Here is a 19093-nt window from a genome sequence, read left to right on the forward strand (position 1 = left end):
TCAGGTGTATACTGTGTAGGAGGCACACAACAACCACTTTAACTCTTGCAGATGCCTGTATTAGAGAACACCAGCAATAAAGGGTAGATACAGGTGTATACTGTGCTGGAGGCACACAACACCCACTTTAACTCCTGCAGATGCCTGTATTAGAGAACACCAGCAATAAAGGGTAGATACAGGTGTATACTGTGCTGGAGGCACACAACACACACTAACTCCTACAGATGCCTGTATTAGAGAACACCAGCAATAAAGGGTAGATACAGGTATATACTGTGTTGGAGGCACACAACACCCACTTTAACTCCTGCAGATGCCTATATTAGAGAACAACAGCAATAAAGGGTAGATACAGGTGTATACTGCGCTGGAGGCACACATCACCCACTAACTCCTGCAGATGCCTGTATTAGAGAACACCAGCAATAAAGGGTAGATACAGGTATATACTGTGTTGGAGGCACACAACACCCACTTTAACTCCTGCAGATGCCTATATTAGAGAACAACAGCAATAAAGGGTAGATACAGGTGTATACTGCGCTGGAGGCACACATCACCCACTAACTCCTGCAGATGCCTGTATTAGAGAACACCAGCAATAAAGGGTAGATACAGGTATATACTGTGTTGGAGGCACACAACACCCACTTTAACTCCTGCAGATGCCTATATTAGAGAACAACAGCAATAAAGGGTAGATACAGGTGTATACTGCGCTGGAGGCACACAACACCCACTAACTCCTGCAGATGGCTGAGAAAAGAACACACTGTCCCTGCCTATCTAGCTCTTTCCCTGCACGCCAACACACTACACAAGGCCGCCACAGTGGCGGCCTTATATAGTGTGGGGTGTGTACTAAACCCCCTGAGCTGTAATTGGCCACAGGCATCGTGCCTGTGGCCAATTATGGCTCTCCTCGCTGCCGGCGCTGTGATTGGCCAAGCATGCTGGGTCACAGTGCATGCTTGGCCAATCATGAGCCAGCAATGCACTGCGATGGCGTAGTGCATTGTGGGCTGTTCGTGCCACACGAATTTGGTGCGAACGGTCCACAAAGATCTGAATTTGCTGAACAGACGAACGGCTGATGTTCGAGTTGAACACCGAGCTCACCCCTAATCACTAACTAGTAATATATTAGGTATTGGAATTTCCTTTCAAATTTGTCTGTTAGTGAAAGTAATGAGTATTAATTTATTCAAATATATCAACAAGTATATTTGCGTCTTTTCCGCTTTTTTTCAAACTTCCGCTTTCTGCCAGCCCAGCGGTGGAACGCACGCCAGGATTACGGAAGTTTCTCATTTGTTGTACTAGCTGGACCATTGGAGCTCCTTCTAATTTTTTTAAAACTCAATTTTTTTAATATAATAAAATACTTTGATGTATGGATTTACTCTATGAGGTTCCATCCTTTCCTATACATATGTGGAAGTCCGTTTTAAACCGAACTATTGAGGTGGAAAGAGACTGAAGATCATCATAGAGGTGTGGGAACCAGAGAAAAATCCGGACAAGGGGGACACCACCATCTGGATACAACCATTACACCTGTTACCCCTGCAGGGGTGAGGCGCTCTGGTGAGTGCAGACATAAGAGGGGCACACTGAAGAAGGTGGGGAGGGGCACTGAAAAGTCACCTTATTCTTCCTGCAAAAGTCACCTTATTTTTCTTGCATGGGTCACTTTTTCACAGACTGTTATTTGCTTTTGATTGGACACATGTTATCAGAATTTGTTTTCTTTTTGATATATTAGTCGTGATATTTTTTGGGACAAATTTATGTTTGGAAATAGCACATGTCACTTTATGTGTATTTTTGGATACAACACATGGTATCTTAATTTTTGCACGATTGTTTATTGACTTTTGGAAAAAAAACTTTTTATAATTTACTGGAATTTCACATAATTATTTATTATCTATATATATATATATTTTTTTATTTCTGGATGCACATTTCGCTTTAATAGGAGTATTTGCATTGCATATTACAATAGGTCATATGTATACCCCTTCCACATGGGGCGCTCGCGGTAAGTTCGACCACCGCGGAGCGTCCCATGATGCACTGCGAGATTGTAGTGAATTGGCAGCTGCTGATTGACCAAGGCATGCACCTGACCTGCATGCTTTGGCCAATCACAGCGCGATGTGCTGTGAGAGCCATGATTGGCCAAATGCAGGGTAGCTTTGGTCAATCATGGCTCAGAGGCCACGCCCCCCACTATATAAGGCTGCTGCTTACGCGGCGGCCGTATTTAGTGAATGAATGGAGATTAGGCAGGTAGTTTGTGTAGTGTGCAGTCAATCAGTATAATATATATATATATATATATATATACATACATACATACATACATACATACATACATACATACATACATACATACAGTTCAGAGTATAGAGTGCAGTCCGTGTAGTATATATATTACAGTTCAGAGTATATAGTGCCATCAGTATAGTATATATAATACAGTGGAAAATATGGAGAATATATAGTGAAGTCAGTGTAGTATATATATATATATATACCGTATTTGCCGGCATATAAGGCGACTGGGCGTATAAGGCGACCCCCTAATTGTCCAGCTAAAACGTTGGTTTTGACATATGCTCGCCCTATAAGACGACCCCCTTTCGACTAGTGCTGTGGTGGTAAATACCTCATGTGCCTGGCAAAATACACTGATGGAGGGTCGGGTGCCAGATGGAGGGTCGGGTGCTTAAAACCAAATCTCTGGTGTTGAATGGCGAGGTGGCCGTGGAGGGAAGAGGAGCCGAGGGGTAGCCGCATTCATACTGTATACAGTATTACAGTGTACCGCGCCGAGCCAATCACGGCAAGCAATGTATTCTATTAATGAATACAAAGCCTGCACGGATTGGCTTTGAGATTCAGAGGGGCGCGGGCTGATGATATTACAGCCTCTGCCAATCCGAGCAGGCTTTGTATTCATTAATATAATACATCGCTCGCAGTGATTGGCACAGGTTGGAACATCATCAACCAATGCCTCTCTGAATCTCAAAGCCAATCCGTGCAGGCTTTGTATTCATTAAAAGAATACATTGCTCGCCATGATTGGCTCGGCGCGGACATTAATGCTGACATCCATATACCGGCGTATAAGACGACCCCGATATTTGGGGGATTTTTTTAAGTATAAAAAGTCGTCTTATACGCCGGAAAATACGATATATATATATATATATATATATATATATATATATTATATACAGTATATACACTTTATCACATGATCTATCTAAGTCTGCACCTCTGAACAGCGCCACTTTTCCTTTCCTTGAGTTTAAATGAATTTATCCAAAGTTACAAATTATCTGAAATAATGAATGCCGTATCTAAACAAATGGAACGTAACAAATTAATAATAATAAATAATAATAATAAAAAGGTTTTATTATTGTTATTTATTGAATATATGAATTTGTTTAATTCCATTTGTTTAGATACGGCATTCGTTATTTCAGATAATTTGTAACTTCAGGTAAATTCATATTCGTTACGTTCACTAACAGCCAAATTTGAAAGGAAATTCCAATACCTATCATTTAATAGTTCACTATTATTAGTTAGTTATCATTTCGAATTTCAGATTTTCTTTCTTATTTCCAAGTTTACGAATTTTCTAATTTACGAATTTACAAATTGCGATCATAACGAATGACCTGGAAAAAAACCCCCAAAGAAACAAATTAAACAAAGACGTATCAATTTCAATTTCTTTCTTATTACATTTTCTTTCTTATGAAATTCAGAACTGATTTTTTAGCAGAGCACATGTCTAGTAAAAATATCTAGCAAGTGAAAGTATTCCCCCCAATTCTACCAGAAAAAATGTATCTCATCTTTGATGTCCCTCACCCCAACAAGTGTAGAGTCACCCCATGTCCAGTATTGCTCATAAATTTTCCTTCAAACCCTGGCAATGGAACCAGCAATGGATTCACAGAAACAGGATCTTCTCCCCTAATGTCCTCAGATCATATCACATCCTCTACAGGCAGCGTGAGATGATTTTGTGGAAATTTATCTCGGCTTCCTTCTCACAGATCCAATGAAGTTTTGAAGTACAAGGTTCGGCAGTCAGTTCTTGGTCCAGCTTGGCACAGGTCATGCCCTCTCCGTCGTTTCTGACATGGCTGAAAAATGAAAACATCAGTTTCTGAACAACATTGCACCATGTAACCTTTAGTGATAAGTACTTCTGATCAGGGCCGTCTTTAATATTGATTGGGCCCTGGGCAAAAATTCTCATAGGGCCCCCAACGCCAAAGCCCAACCCCCCCCCCATGCAATTTTGCTCTCTACCTGCTCTGAGATATACAATAAATAGCAGCTAGACACAAAATCAGTTTACTGTATCAGATCAGGCATGAATGAAAGGATTCTACACCAAGCCCCAATGTAATGAGAAGATTTACACTGACCACCAATGTAACTGAGACATTTAGCCTGTGTTCACATTTGTGTGTCAGGAACGCATGCAAAATCTGCAGCTGCCCTTTAGCAGATACACAGCAGTGCCATCAATTGTTAGTGACACCCTCACACATCTGCTGACATGTGCCTCGGCACCGTGTGATTTTTAAAAAGGGTTAGGCTCGGTTCACACAGGGGCGGCACGACTTGCAGCGCCGCGACCTGCACACAATCAGCGGCGACTTGCAAAACGCCTTCTGTATAGAAGTCAATGCAAGTCGCCTGAAGTCGCCCCAAAAATAGTACAGGAACCTTTTTTCTAAGTCGGAGCGACTTGAGTCACTCCTATTAGAACGGTTCCATAGTACAGAACGGAGCGCGACTTGTCAGGCGGCGAAGTCGCCTGGACAAGTCGCCCCCTGTGTGAACCGAGCCTAAGGGACCTTTTTCCGCATTTCTAGCACATAGAAGAAGCCCATTGAAATTAATGGGCTGCCCTACATGCGACCTACATCTTTATCCACCCTGTCAGTACACCTTTGCATCATAAAACCCCTGCTAATCTCTGCACCCCAAACCTCCCCCCATCCTCTCCACACCAACCCTCCACCCCCTTTAACTCTACCTGCCTACTCTGCTCATCTTTGGACCCACCTATTTGTTTGCGTTTGCAGAACAGGCAAATGTTAGGCTTAATGACCACAGTTGTAGGCAGGACTTTCAAGCCTGCCCCTTTACCTCCCCAGTGGGCAGCATTCAGTATAGGTGATGGTGGATTTGACCTGGGGGGGGGGGGCATGATATACATATGAATGCTGCCACTATTTACATGTAAACACAGGGTCTGCAGGTGAGTCATCTGTACACAACAATAGGGCAGAGCTGGGCAGCATTAGTAGCAGCACTTCACACTGAGATATCAGGACACAGCACAGGACTAAAATGTCAAGGAACAAGGGAATTTAAACCAGGATAGTTGGCAAGTATGTGGCAGCTGCTTTGGGCCCCACAACAATGACAGGGCCCAGGGCAGCTGCCCCTTTTGCCCTGCCTTAAAGTGGTTGTAAACCGTTACAAACCACTTTGACCTACAGGTAAGCCTAGATTAAGGCTTACCTGTAGGTCCAAGAAATATCTCCTAAACCTATACGGTTTAGGAGATATTTGCCCAAAGACAGGCACCGTTGTCTACAGCGCATGCACTGAGCGCGGCATTTCCAACAACGGAGCTGCCGCGCGTGTCGGCTTCCGTGCGCATGCGCGGGAGTGACATCATCTCGGCTCCACCGAATGACAGCGGCGGAGCTGCGAGACCCCACTGAAAAGATGGATGCGGCGGACTACAGGGGACAGCGGTGACTTCGCTGGCTCCTGTGTCAGGTAAGTGACACATAATGGACTACTATGCGATGTGATGCGATGCAATGCATAGTAGTCCATTATGCTTTGCCTTTTCAGGGAATGAAAGAGGAAGTAACACCCATCAGGGTTTACTTCCTCTTTAAAATCGGCCCTGCTTCTGATATAAGGATTCAGAAGACCCATCAGTCATTCAGAGGGGTTCCTATACGATAGGGAACACCTGTGTAATAAAATTGACTTTATAATATAGGGACCCTGCCTTAACCTGCAATGTCTCTAGTTTAAACTCACTTTTGACTTGCTTTTATGCCCCGTACACACGATCAGTTTTTATGACAGGAAATGTTGGATGTAAGCTTGTTGGCAGAAAATCTGACCGTGTGTACGCTCCATCGGACATTTGTTGTGCGACTTTCCGCCCAACAAATGTTGGCTAGCATGCTCTCAAATTTTACGCCAACTAATGTGTTTTGTCTGACTTTCTGAGCATGTGTCCACAAGTTTGTTGGACAAAAGTCCAAAGTACAAACACGCATGCTCGGAATCAAGGATGAGCTCGGTCTTGTAAAACTAGCATTTGTAATGGAGACATCACATCGGCTCAACACGTCTTGTACGTCACCACGTTTGTAATTTTTGGCCAACATTTGTGTGACCGTGTGTATGCAAGACAAGTTGGAGCCAACAACCTTTGAACAAAAATCCACGGTTTTGTTGTCAGAAAGTCCTATCGTGTGTACAAGGCATAAGGCTTGTCATGGTTATGCAGTGATCTTCCTCTGGTTGCTTACCTCCCCTCATGTGTTCAGACTAAGAGGCCAGCCACTTCCACCTGGTGGTTTTTATAACCTCTCCTCTAAGCATGGCTCCACCCCAGGCCCTATCAGGGAGCCCTATATTAACCTGTGCACTGCAGGCCATCAGTGCTGATCAACCATTGTGTATTCCTTTGTGTGTTAGCTTCCTGTTACCTGCTGTGCGATTCTGTTGTTTCCCGTTACCAACTTTGGCGTGTCCTTGACTATCCCTCTTTGCCTGTGATCCTGACCCTTTGGCGTGTCTTCGACTATTCCCGTCTGCTTGTGGCCCTGACCTTGGCTTTATCCCTCACTATCCCTATCCTCCTGTTGCCTACTGTGGGTGTGAGCTGGGGGACCCTGGGGGTCGCAACCTGGAGCCAGTTGCAGTCAAGTCCATCCTCACTACTAGAGGCTCTGGTGAACACCTGCTGGCTCTTAGACTCCGTGCCCCATCTGTCACCTCGCCTCAAGGTGACCTGACAAGGCTGTAGCCAGCCTAAGCTTGTTTTACTTTTCTCTTGGCTCTGTAGGTTTTCCTGAGCTCAGGGCATTGATTATTTCTACCTGTAGCTACTCCCAAAAGGTCAAGAGCCTAAGATTGCTTAGAGAAAGATCCACCGATGGATCAAGGAACAGTGCCTGCTAACACAGGGTCAAGAGACAATGGATCTTATTTCACAGTTTACTCAGCAATACATTTATGGAAAACACTAAAGTGACTGGCACCCAAGTTTTTATTTGATCCCACTATAAACCAAGGTTTCCACCCTGAGAAGCACATGTTAGCCTGTCACACCATCTTGGGGGGGGGGGGGGGGGCAGTCTGTACTGCTCTCATGGATGAAGCGGTACCCTAAAATCTGCATACTCACAATTCAGTGTTGTTATCACTCCAGTACCAGAGAGGCGTATCATATGTATCCCGACGTTCCTTCACCAGTCCAATCCAGAAATCTTTCTTCATATTCTTCTTCAAGGTCTGACAACGAAAATCTCAGGTCAGTTAAAAGTTCAACTCATTGTTCTCATAGATATGTTTATATATGAAAATGTCAGATCTATATAAATGTATTATAACAATGATAGTAGTGTATGACTGTGGGGGAGGGGACATTAGAGTATAAGCTCTTCTGGCACTGAGACTGATGTGATTGGCTCAGTGATCTCTGTACAGCACTGCGGTACATGTCGGAGCTATATAAATGTATAATGATAATAGTGTGTGACTGTGGGGGAGGGGACATTTTTATTAAAAAAATCATACAAACATACAGCTCATTAATAAAAACATATTTACACAAAAATAAACAACAACTAAACAAAAACAAGCGTGCTTACATCAGCAAGTAAAGAAAACCATTTCCCGACAAGATAAAATATTAAGAAACATTGTTTAAAGACAACAAAAAAGAGACTACAAACCCTGAACCTCAACTTAAATACAATCCAGGCTAAGAAACCTTTTGAGATTCAATCACCATCAGGATGCTTTTCCAAACCCCCCATTAACCCCTCCCCCCACATCATTCCCCCCGACTTCCACATCTCCCACCTTGCATTCTGCACCAGCCACTCTCATTTTCTACCCCCCCCCCCCATCATTGTCCAATCCATCCCTCACTCCACCCCTTGGTGTCGGCTGACCTCCACCCGCACTTTTGCCACGCGGAGGAGGAGGGGTTGGCACCACCATACATTCTGGTCCAGCACCCTCTGCTGCCTGCACTACACTAGGAGAAACAATAGGTGCAGACACAGATTGACAACCACACTTTCTGACACTGACTGGGAGGCCACAGCCTGGGGGGACACTGACACCACAGAGGGCCTCACAGACACAGATTCTGATGGGACAGAGACACTAGGATTGCCTGGTACAACCTCCGGCCAACCCAGACTCTTCTCTATCCAGACGGAAGAATTCCTCCACTAGCTCTGGCTTATTGTGCATAGCCTCAGGGCACCGGCTATAAGGGTGACCAACCTTATCACATAGGTTGCATTTAATGATGTTACAGTCCCTCGCCAGATGCCCCAGTTCCTGACACAAGGAGCACTTCTGTTCTGGACATTTAGAGGAGAAATGTCCCTTGACTCCACATTTATGGCACAGCTTAGGTTGACCAGGGTAGAAAACGGTAATTCTATCTCTAACAATAAAGGCAGAGGAGGGCAAATGCTGGACCACATTCCCACACACTCTCACACTCAACCTCATTGATACTGACCACCTGCCGTCCAGAAAGATTATCATCCACAATCTTTTTAAGGGGACACAATGTTTCGACCAAACCTCCTCAACCAGACTAAATGAATCCTAAATCCTCGTGGGGTCTTCCGTCACACAGCGGAAGACTCTTACTGAGGCGGATCGTGCGGAGGAAAAAGCGGAGACGAAGAAGCCGGAGGAAGATGCCGGACAAGAAGACTGAAGGAAGATAAAGGAAGAAGCGGAGGAAGAACAAAGATAGAGGAAGAAGAGCAACACCGAAGGAAGACCAGAAGAAGATGGAAGAAGAAGCGGGGAAAGAAGAAGACATTAATAAAGGAATTATCAAAAACCGTCTATTGTCTTTAACATTTTTGATACATTTGTACCCCATTACCAATTCACATGGGGGGGCAGGATATGGGGGTCCCCTTGTTAAAGGGGGCTTCCAGATTCCGATAAGCCCCCGCCCACAGACCACACAACCACCGGGCACGGGTTGTGGGGATGAGGCCCTTCCCCCATCATCATGGAGACAAGGTGCTTTGGTGCACCCTCCCAATGTTGAGAGCATGTGGCCTGGTTCAGGAGGGAGGGCGCTCTCTCGTCCCCCCCCCCCTCTTTTCCTGCAGCCTGCCAGGTTGCGTGCTCGGATAAGGGTCTGGTGTGGATTTTTGGGGGGACCCCACGCCATTTGTTTTTCCATTTTGGTGCGGGGTTTCCCTTAAAATCCATAAAAGACCTGAAGAATCTCTGTGCAACACTACGATTATATGTCAGAGTTATATAAATGTATACTAATAATAGCAGTAATGTTAATAATACCAGCAATCCAGTCTGTGTAGATCTGACGGTAGCCAGCCAGGCCTTGTGTGATTTGCAGAATTTGTCACTTTCATTTCGGGATTCCTCGATGTCTGAGAAGAAGTAACACTTTATATTCTGGAAGATCCAATTCTCCGGACAAGGATTCATTTCTGCTGAGTGAGAAAATTCAGTTTGTATAATTATCTGTAAATTGGAAACTTAATGAACACAATTACATTGTTTTTTTATTGGAATAACGGTGGACATCAGTATGAGGAAGGAAAGCAGGAACATCCAACAGGACCAGATTGTAGCCTTGGTCATCTTGTATGGATGTCTCTTGGTGCCTCCCTTTTATGATGTACATACTGTGATATGGGGGTTGGTTAGCTCAGAGTCCACATCAGTCAGAACTGTATTTAAGGGTATGGCAGCCCAGTTTTATTCATAGTTTCATAGTTAGTAAGGTTGAATAAAGACACCAGTCCATCCAGTTCAACCTGAGTGAGTGTCTACAATTGTCCCTATCCCTGTACATTGCACACTCAAATCAGTCCCTACCCTCAAGGAGCCCACAATCCTAGGTCCCCATTCATATACTAGGGCCAATTTTGGACAGAAGCCAATTAACCTACCTGCATGTCTTTGGATTGTGGGAGGAAACCGGAGTACCCGGAGGAAACCCACGCAGGCACAGGGAGAACATGCAAACTCCAGGCAGGTAGTGTCGTGGGTTGGGATTTGAACCAGCGACCTCTCTTACTGCTAGGTGAGAGTGCTAACCACTACACCACTGTGCCGCCCTTTATTCAAAAGTCAAAACAAAGTTCACAAACTGGTTGCCCATGTAGGTTTTTTGTTTTTTTCCAGAAAATACAAAATAAAAAAAATGCTAGCCCACCTGGCTACACTATTACAGCACTGCTTCTATTAGCACTGGTCTCACAGACCACAGGTTCCTCCACCTTACTCAGCCTTCGGGTCACTGTACAAACCCACTCATGGCCCCCAGATAGGGTTCTCCCAACACTCTGGGTTCTCATACACTTCCTCAGACTTCCTCCGGCCCCCCTGGACTTACTAGTCACCTCAGCTCTCCCGGTCTGTCTGGACTCATGTAGCTGTCCTGACTCTTCCAGTCACTGCAACATAGCATCTCATCTCCCAAGAAGGTCACCTCTCCTGGCTGGAACACACTGCTATCTTCACACAGAGACTCTATCTCTAAATGGGCTACTCTCAGACCTGGCTAATAACGACCCCGCACACCTGGGCACTCACATAGGTTGCAGGCATCTAGCAAAACATGGATATAGGATTGAAGGTTACGTCCTAACCTAGACACTTTTGGAACCTTGAAGGTCAAGGTGTATTTTGGATTTTGTATGGTGTCATTTCTCCAGCGGTTTGTAGGGGAACACTGCAATCAGCTGTACTGTAAATGCCAATTTGTGTGAAGATGGCAAGACTGGCATTTTGTGGTTGAAATAAAATACAATTCAGAAATAGATGATAACAACCAGATACATATTTTCACATTGATAACATAGTGCTCGGCCTTCATACAATTACAGTTTTGCATATTCAAAAATGTTAAAGGAAATATTGTGCGGAGTATCCCACTCACCCCCAAGGGAAACATTGTCCTGAATTCTTCCCGTCATGCAGTTGAGTTTCCTCTCCATATCCTGCAGTCTGTGTGTGACATTACCCTCATGGGCGGGACAAGTGCAGAAAAAGCCTGAAACATTATTTCATAGATATTATCATCCTCGTCTCTTAGCTCACCTGTCCATTATGATTAGATAATGACCTGAAGCTTTCAATCTCCCTTATCAGTACTTTCTACTCTCTTGGCCAGGATTTCAACTGAACTAAACTAATCCCATGGAACTTTCTATATTTTGCTCTCATCTTCCTTATACCACCCAAGCTTAACCAATTCCATAAAACTCATCGCCACCTACTCTCCTCTCCAAACCCCAATCTATGAAACATTCTACTTCCTAATATTCTCTCTGGGAGGTGAACACAATACTTAAAATGCTCTAATTTCTACTCTCCTTTCCAAGAAAATCACCAGCACTAACCTAGTCTATAAAACTTTTATCTTTCACTCGACTCTTCTTCATTTCCCTTGAGATAAACCTAGTCTTTGGACCTTTCTACTTCTACTTTCCTCCTCCTAGGGTATCTTTTTGTTCAATAGTTTTTATTGAAGTAATATACAGTAGATAGGATGACAGAGATTAGAAAAAATCGGGTCCAATATGGAAACAATATGGAAACAATGTAACATCAATTCCATGGACACCAGAGAGGAAAGAATGCATAAAAAAATTAAACAACATTATTAGTCTAAGAAACTAAAATGAATCAGAATGTTACATATTAGAAGTATGGTGCACAAGGATCCCTGGTGTATATAAACAATACCATATCCTAAAAAGAATTTACTCAAAAGCAACAAATAGAATTGAGAATGACATCCTAGCAAGAAAGAAGGAAGAAGTAAACAAGTAGAGTCAGAATAATAAAACAAATAGAGAAGGATAATAAGACTGGAGGGGTTACAGAAGGAGGGAAGGGGTATGTATCCCGGGGTAATCTGAGAATGTGGTCTGCCAAGCAGGATTTCTATGGTATCAAGAGAAAGTCTGTTGAGAGTAGTAACTGTGATAGACTCATCCAGGACATGGGCTTTTGTAGGGGACTCAATGCTAGCCCCTCTGTTTATGGACTATGGGTTCTGGTTTGTTAAGGGGAACCTTTGTTTCAGCACCCCATGCACCTCCTATGTCTAAGTTCCCCTGTGTCTATTAGGGGCACAGGGTGACTGAGAAAATGAGAATGTGGCTTGGAACAGTAATATTTATCCACAATATCTCCCAGGAAATAAACAAAGACTATCTTGGTTTATTTAATTCTGAACTATTCGTGTTAATTGAAAGAGCTGATCACATTGGCCTCTTTACAATGTGGCAGACGGATAGTCTGATACTAGGGGCCCTGCTATTGTGTGAAGTTTTCCTGGGTTTTTACTTATGATAATGTGGATTGTGTCTTCTGAGCTAGAAGATGACGAGTCTGACCTGAAAGTCCTCTGAGTCACCTGTCTGGTTTAAATGACTAGCTAATTAGCTCATGTTAATTTATGTTTCTTTTACAGTTGTATTGTTAGGATAATAAGATCAGGAGGAGGGAATGTCTTTCTCAAGTGTATAAAAGCCTGAATACTTGTTTCAAATGAACAGTTCTATTTCTGGTGCACTCCAAAATTGGGGTTGCCCAGTAAAGATTTGTTAAAATGAGGAGATAAGTACTGAGTTACCCAAGGTCGCCACTCTCTAGGATATTTTCTGAGCTAAACATAGTCTATAGGACTTCCTGCCTCACTACTTTCCTCTTCAGGATTTCTCCAGAGTTCAACCTAGCCCATGAAACGCTTTGCTTTAAACTACAGGATTTCCCCCAAACTGAATACATTCCATGGAACTCTCACCCTTCTACTTACCAGGATGTCTCCTGAGCTTAAACCACTTGCCGACCGCCGCACGACGATATACGTCGGCAGAATGGCACGGGCAGGCATATGGGCGTATATATAAGTCCCTGCCTGCCGCCCGGGTGGGGGGCCGAGCGGGCCCCCCCCCGGTGCCTGCGGCGGTCGCGGCGGTCGGCATTTCTTCGAGAGCGATCCGGGATGAGGGGGCGGCCATTCATTCATGGCCACCCCCTCGCGATCGCTCTCGACGAATGGAAATCCCCGTGACATCACTTCCTCTCCTGTAATGTAAACACAGGAGAGGAAGTGATGTATTCTCTCCTCCGTGTCGGTATTTTCCGTTCCGACACGGAGGAGAGCGGATCGGTGAGTTGCACCAACACTCTACACACACAGTAGAACATGCCAGGCACACTCACACCCCCCCTTTACCCCCCGATCACCCCCCCAATTACCCCTGCCCCCCAGTCACAGTGACACCAATGTCATTTATTTATTTTTTTTTTTTTTTGCATTGGTGTCATTTGTGACTGTAATAACTGTTAGGGCAGTTAGAGTTAGCCCCCTTTAGTTCTAATGTACCCCCCTAACCCCCCAATAAAGGTTTAACCCCGTGATCACCCCCCGTCGCCAGTGTCACTAAGGCTGGGTTCACATTGCAGCGGTTTATGAGAACGAATGTGATTCGCACCGCACTGCAGTGCAAATCACATCCGATCTCTGTGCGATTCGAGTTCAGCCATTCGCCGCACCCGCCACACCCGCCGCACCCGCCGCAAATTCGCACGGGACCCTTTTTTTGGCCCGCAGCAGAATCGGATCGCATGGGTGTTCACACCATGCGATCCGAGTTTGCAGATCGCACTGCGATATGCGAACTGATCTGGGGGTGTCAGTAACATTTCACTGACACTCCCAGCAGTTCGCATAGGGCAGTGTGAACTGCCGCCGGGAGGCATGCGATGCGGGAACCCGCCGCGCATTCGTGGCGTTCCCGCATCGCTCCAGTGTGAACCCAGCCTAATAAGCGATCGTTTTTCGGATCGCTGTATTAGTGTCACAGGTGACGCTAGTTAGGCAGGTAGGTATTTAGGTTCGCCGCAGCTTTTTATAGCGCCAGGGACCCCCATATACTACCGCATAAAGCCCCCTGATTGCCCCCTAGTTAACCCTTTCACCAGTGATCACCATATAACTGTTACAGGTGACGCTGGTTGGTTAGTTATTTTTTTATAGTTTCAGGGCACCCGCCATTTATTACCTAGTCTCACTAGTGTACCCTAAATTTAGGGGTGTCTACTTTCCAAAATGGGGTCATTTGGGGGGGTTGTGCCATCTTGGCATTTTATGGCCTTCAAAACTGTAACGCCCTTAGAAAGCCTGAAGGCGGTGCTTGGTTTTCGGGGCCCCGTACGCGGCTAGGCTCCCAAAAGTCCCACATATGTGGTATCCCGTACTCAGGAGAAGCAGCAGAATTTATTTTGGGGTGTCATTTCACATATGCCCATGGCATGTGTGAGCAATATATCATTTAGTGACAACTTTGTGAAAAAAAAAAAAAAAAAAAAAAAGTTTGTAATTTTCCCGCAACTTGTGGCAAAATATAAAATATTCCATGAACTCAACATGCCTCTCAGCAAATAGCTTGGGGTGTCTACTTTCTAAAATGGGGTCATTTGTGGGGGTTTTGTGCCATCTTGGCATTTTATGGCCTTCAAAACTGTAATAGGTAGTGAGAAGTGAACTCAAAATTTACGCCCTTAGAAAGCCTGAAGGCGATGCTTGGTTTTTCGGGGCCCCGTACGCGGCTAGGCTCCCAAAAAGTCCCACATATGTGGTATCCCCGTACTCAGGAGAAGCAGCAGAATTTATTTTGGGGTGTCATTTCACATACGCCCATAGCATGTGTGAGCAATATATCATTTAGTGACAACTTTGTGTAAAAAAAAAAAAAAAATTTTTTTTTGTCATTATTCAATCGCTTGAGGCAAAAAAATAAAATATTCAATGGGCTCAACATGCCTCTTATCAATTTCCTTAGGGGGTCTACTTTCCAAAATGGGGTCATTTGGGGGGTTTTGTACTGCCCTGCCATTTTAGCACCTCAAGAAATGAGATAGGCAGTCGTAAACTAAAAGCTGCGTAAATTCCAGAAAACGTACCTTAGTTTGTAGATGTGACAACTTTTGCGCAAACCAATAAATATACAATTATTGACTTTTTTTTTACCAAAGACATGTGGCTGAATACATTTTGGCCTAAATGTATGACTAAAATTGAGTTTATTGGATTTTTCTAATAACAAAAAGTAGAAAATATCATTTTTTTCAAAATTTGCGGTCTTTTTACGTTTATATCGCAAAAATAAAAATCGCAGAGGCAATCAAATACCATCAAAAGAAAGCTCTATTTGTGGGAAGAAAAGGACGCAAATTTTGTTTGGGTACAACATTGCATGACCGCGCAATTACCAGTTAAAGCAGCGCAGTGCCAAAGTGTAAAAAGACCTCTGGTCATTTACCAGCAAAATGGTCCGGTCTGAAAGTGGTTAAACAAATCCATGGTACTGTCCACTTTCATTTCATCTTTTCAGAATTTCTCCTTGAACCTAGTTTATGAAACTTTCTACTTTCTACTCTCTCCTCCATGATTTTGCCTGAGCTCAGGCTAGTCAATGGACCCCTTTACTTTTCATTCTCCTTTCCAGGACTTCTCCTTAGCCAAATCCTTTACACAAAACTCTCTACTTTCGACCCTCCTTCTTTCCTTTGCAGGATATTTCCAGGACTAAACCTTATCTATAGAGCTTTCTACCTTTTACTCCTCTTCTTATTTTCTTTTTCAGTTCACCCTAGTCGATGGAGCTTTTTCTTTCCTACTCTCCTCTTTAGGATATCTTCTGAATTAAACCTATTCTATGGAACTTTCAGCCCTACAACTCTCCTCTTCAGGATTTCCCTTGATCCAGATCTAGCCCATAAACTCTTTACGTTCAACTCCAGCATTTCCCCTAAACTGAATACATTCTATAGAATTCTCTACCTACTGCTATCCAGGATGTCTCCTTAGTTTAACCAAATCAATAGAACTATTTACTCTCTTCTCTCCAGGATTTCCCCTGAGCTGAACCAAGTTCTTGGAACTTTCTGCCTTCTACTCTCCTCTTCAGGATTTCCCCTGAGCTCAAACTAGTCTTTGGAGCGCTTTACTTTCTACTTTCCCTGAGCTGAATACATTACATGAAACATTTTACTTTACTCTCTATGATGTTTCCTGAGCTGGACCTGTTCCATTAAACTCTCTACCTTTTATTTATCTCTCCAGGATATTTCATGGACTAAACAATATCTATTGAACTTTCCACCTTCCACTTCCTTTTCTGGTTTTTACTTGAACTACACCTAGTCAAAGGACCTACTGTACTTTCTACTCTCCTGGTAGGGATCTCACCTGAACTAAACTAATCCCATGGAACTCTCCTCTACAAAACCCAATCCATGTAACATTCTATTTCCTCATTTCCTCTCCAGGACTTCCCCTGAGGTGAATACATTAAAAACAACTCTCAAATTTCTACTTTCCTTTCCAAAACATCTCCAGGACTTAACATAACCTATTGCACTTTTATCTTTCACTCTACTCTTCTTATTTTCCTTAAACCTAGTCCATGATCCTTTCTTCTTCCTACTCGACTCTCAAGAATATCTTCTGAGTTAAACCTAATCTGTGGAAGTTTCACTACTCTCCTCTTCGGGATTTAACCTGAGCTGAACCTATTTATGGAAGTCTCTGATGGCTATTTTCAACTCCAGGATTTCCTCTAAAATGAATACATGCCATGTAAATCTTTACCTCCTACTCTCCATGTTTCATGAGTTGAACCTTCTACTTCCTTCCCATGGATTGGTCTCTCTCTCTCTCTCTCTCTCTCTCTCTCTCTCTCTCTCTCTCTCTCTCTCTCTCTCTCTCTCTCTCTCTCTCTCTCTCTCTCTCTCTCTCTCTCTCTCTCTCTCTCTCTCTCTCTCTCTCTCTCTCTCTCTCTCTCTCTCTCTCTCTCTCTCTCTCTCTCTCTCTCTCTCTCTCTCTCTCTCTCTGCCACCTTAGAGGTACAGAAGAGGTTTGGCCATCTATAGATAGGATTCTGACAATATGAGTGGACAAAGTAACACTTACCTTTCAGTGCCAGGCACACAAATATAATCCCAAACAGCAGACAAGTCAAAGACAAAATGAAACATAAAATGTATCGCATCCTCGAGCATCGACCTGCAGGTGTAAAAATACAGAAAGTTTCATCTAAACTTTTGCAAATCTTACTGAAATGATTGACCAACCATACTATATATCTAGAGAAAGTGTGGAATATGACCTTGCATTACTGCAGAGTACCAAAAAATGGACAGATAGGTCTAGAACCCTGGAGCTGTCCTATTGGTACTGCTATTCCAAAATACAATATAACAGTGGTGTTTGTATAGAGTGTCTGGTTTCTAGGCTAGCAGCTTCTATGCACCAAAGGATTCCCAGTTTCCTTGGTTTATAGTGAAAAACAAGGGGTCTAAGCAGGGGTCAAGTCCTGGAGAAAAAAGTGTGGGAACTCCCACCGAAGATCCACTCCCCCACCAAAAAAAAAAAAGATACGCTCATATGCACAAATGCTTCAAAAGTGGTGTTTTTCATCCAATTTTCGTATTGTGTATATGAAGCTTAACTTGCTAGTGCATAAAAAAAAAACATCCTCAATAAACATAAATACGGTAATTCTCGGAATAATCAGCATTTATTCAATTGTGCTTCTATTCAAATGTGAACATCGTGTTCTGATCTTTATTGGGGAATGTTATTTTCTATATAGAGTGTTTATGTGGTGAGTTTACACTTTTCATTGAACAGAGTTTGGATAACACAGGGTTAAACGGAAAGGTCATAAATTTACTGCACATTATCTGGACAGAATGCTTGGGGAGAAAGTGATGTGTTCCTGCTTAGGAGATGTATGTTAGCTTGGGGGGGCTGCAAACTCTGCAGGGGCTCCAACACACTCACACTGCTATTCCAACTCTTCACATATTTCCACATAAACTTCACTCCTGGCATTAAACTTTGCCAGGTATTGTGATCAGCTTACCACCCCAAACTGATGTTCCTCCCTCAGCTCACCTCTCTCCCTGCATGTCCTGTGAGCATAGTAGCTGATCTACCCGTCAGCTAGACCTAGACCTGATCTACCCGTCAGCTATCTGTGATTGACAGGTATATTGAAGCGGAAGCTGTCATGGGGGCCCCCTACTGGCAATGCCTGAATGGTCAGGTGCACTTACTATTGTGAGCTGTGTCGGCAGCTGCTGGTGTAGCACCTGCCACACAGCTCACATATTTCAAAGTCTTGCAGGATACGGCTGCTAATGGGAACTGAGTTCCTGTTGTGGAAAAAGTACAGGAACTCTGTTCCCATTCGTTCCCGCAGGACTTGAGCCCTGGGTCTAAGATTGAATCCTCACACCACAAGTTATTAATCCAGATACAAATTTATTCCAAAGTAAGGTCAGGTAGAAGACCAAACAAGGAAGCCAACATGTTTCTGAGACCCAAACTCACCTCATTCCTCAAATCTTAGGAAGATACAATGTTAATTGTATTTTGACCAGTAGAAAAGTAAAGAACTCATCAGCAGCTGGTTTAGCAGAGAATGGAGACAATCACAGAAAGTAGATCACAGAGAACATGTCATGATAGTGTCCTGACCAGGCACAAGGATGAAGACAACAGACCTAGGGATCTTTTGTCCTCTTATCTGCCATGAGTGGATGACAGAGTTGTTTTGGAATATGATAAAGGGGCTCTACATGATGAGTGAATGTCTGGGGGGTTTATGAAGTAATGTAAAACATAACTGATGGGTGATTAGATGGGTGATTTAATAAGTGGTTTGATGGGTGATTTGATGGATAA

General features: G+C 43.7%; 1 protein-coding gene across 2 annotated transcripts; it reads right to left on the reverse strand.

The window, feature by feature from the left end:
- Positions 1 to 3746: 3746 nt before the first annotated feature.
- On the reverse strand, positions 3747 to 17404 carry LOC143956868 (C-type lectin domain family 5 member A-like). 2 transcript variants are annotated; one of them, XM_077467031.1, is made up of 5 exons: positions 17315 to 17404; positions 11264 to 11377; positions 9655 to 9806; positions 7493 to 7599; positions 3747 to 4178 (listed from the first exon to the last, which is right to left on the reverse strand). In XM_077467031.1, the coding sequence occupies exons 1-5, from the start codon at positions 17391 to 17393 to the stop codon at positions 4034 to 4036; spliced, it is 597 nt and encodes a 198-aa protein (XP_077323157.1). In that variant the 5' UTR covers positions 17394 to 17404; the 3' UTR covers positions 3747 to 4033. The 2 variants fall into 2 exon arrangements, with proteins under 2 accessions (XP_077323157.1, XP_077323156.1); XM_077467030.1 differs by having other exon boundaries at positions 9655 to 9809.
- Positions 17405 to 19093: the final 1689 nt, after the last annotated feature.

This window comes from Lithobates pipiens, unplaced genomic scaffold, assembly GCF_037356315.1.
Source record: "Lithobates pipiens isolate NorthernLeopardFrog02 unplaced genomic scaffold, aLitPip1_a1.2 Scaffold_44, whole genome shotgun sequence".
Classification (NCBI taxonomy): Eukaryota; Metazoa; Chordata; class Amphibia; order Anura; family Ranidae; genus Lithobates; species Lithobates pipiens.

What these genes read in the sequence shown, in the direction of transcription:
- LOC143956868 (XM_077467030.1), bottom strand. Translation starts at nt 17,393, where the DNA reads ATGCGATACATTTTATGTTTCATTTTGTCTTTGACTTGTCTGCTGTTT. An exon ending in TGTGTGCCTGGCACTGAAAG is followed by an intron (nt 11,378 to 17,314) that starts GTAAGTGTTACT and finishes ATAATGTTTCAG; the next exon opens with GCTTTTTCTGCACTTGTCCC. An exon ending in AGTGATAACAACACTGAATT is followed by an intron (nt 4,179 to 7,492) that starts GTGAGTATGCAG and finishes TTCATTTTTCAG; the next exon opens with CCATGTCAGAAACGACGGAG.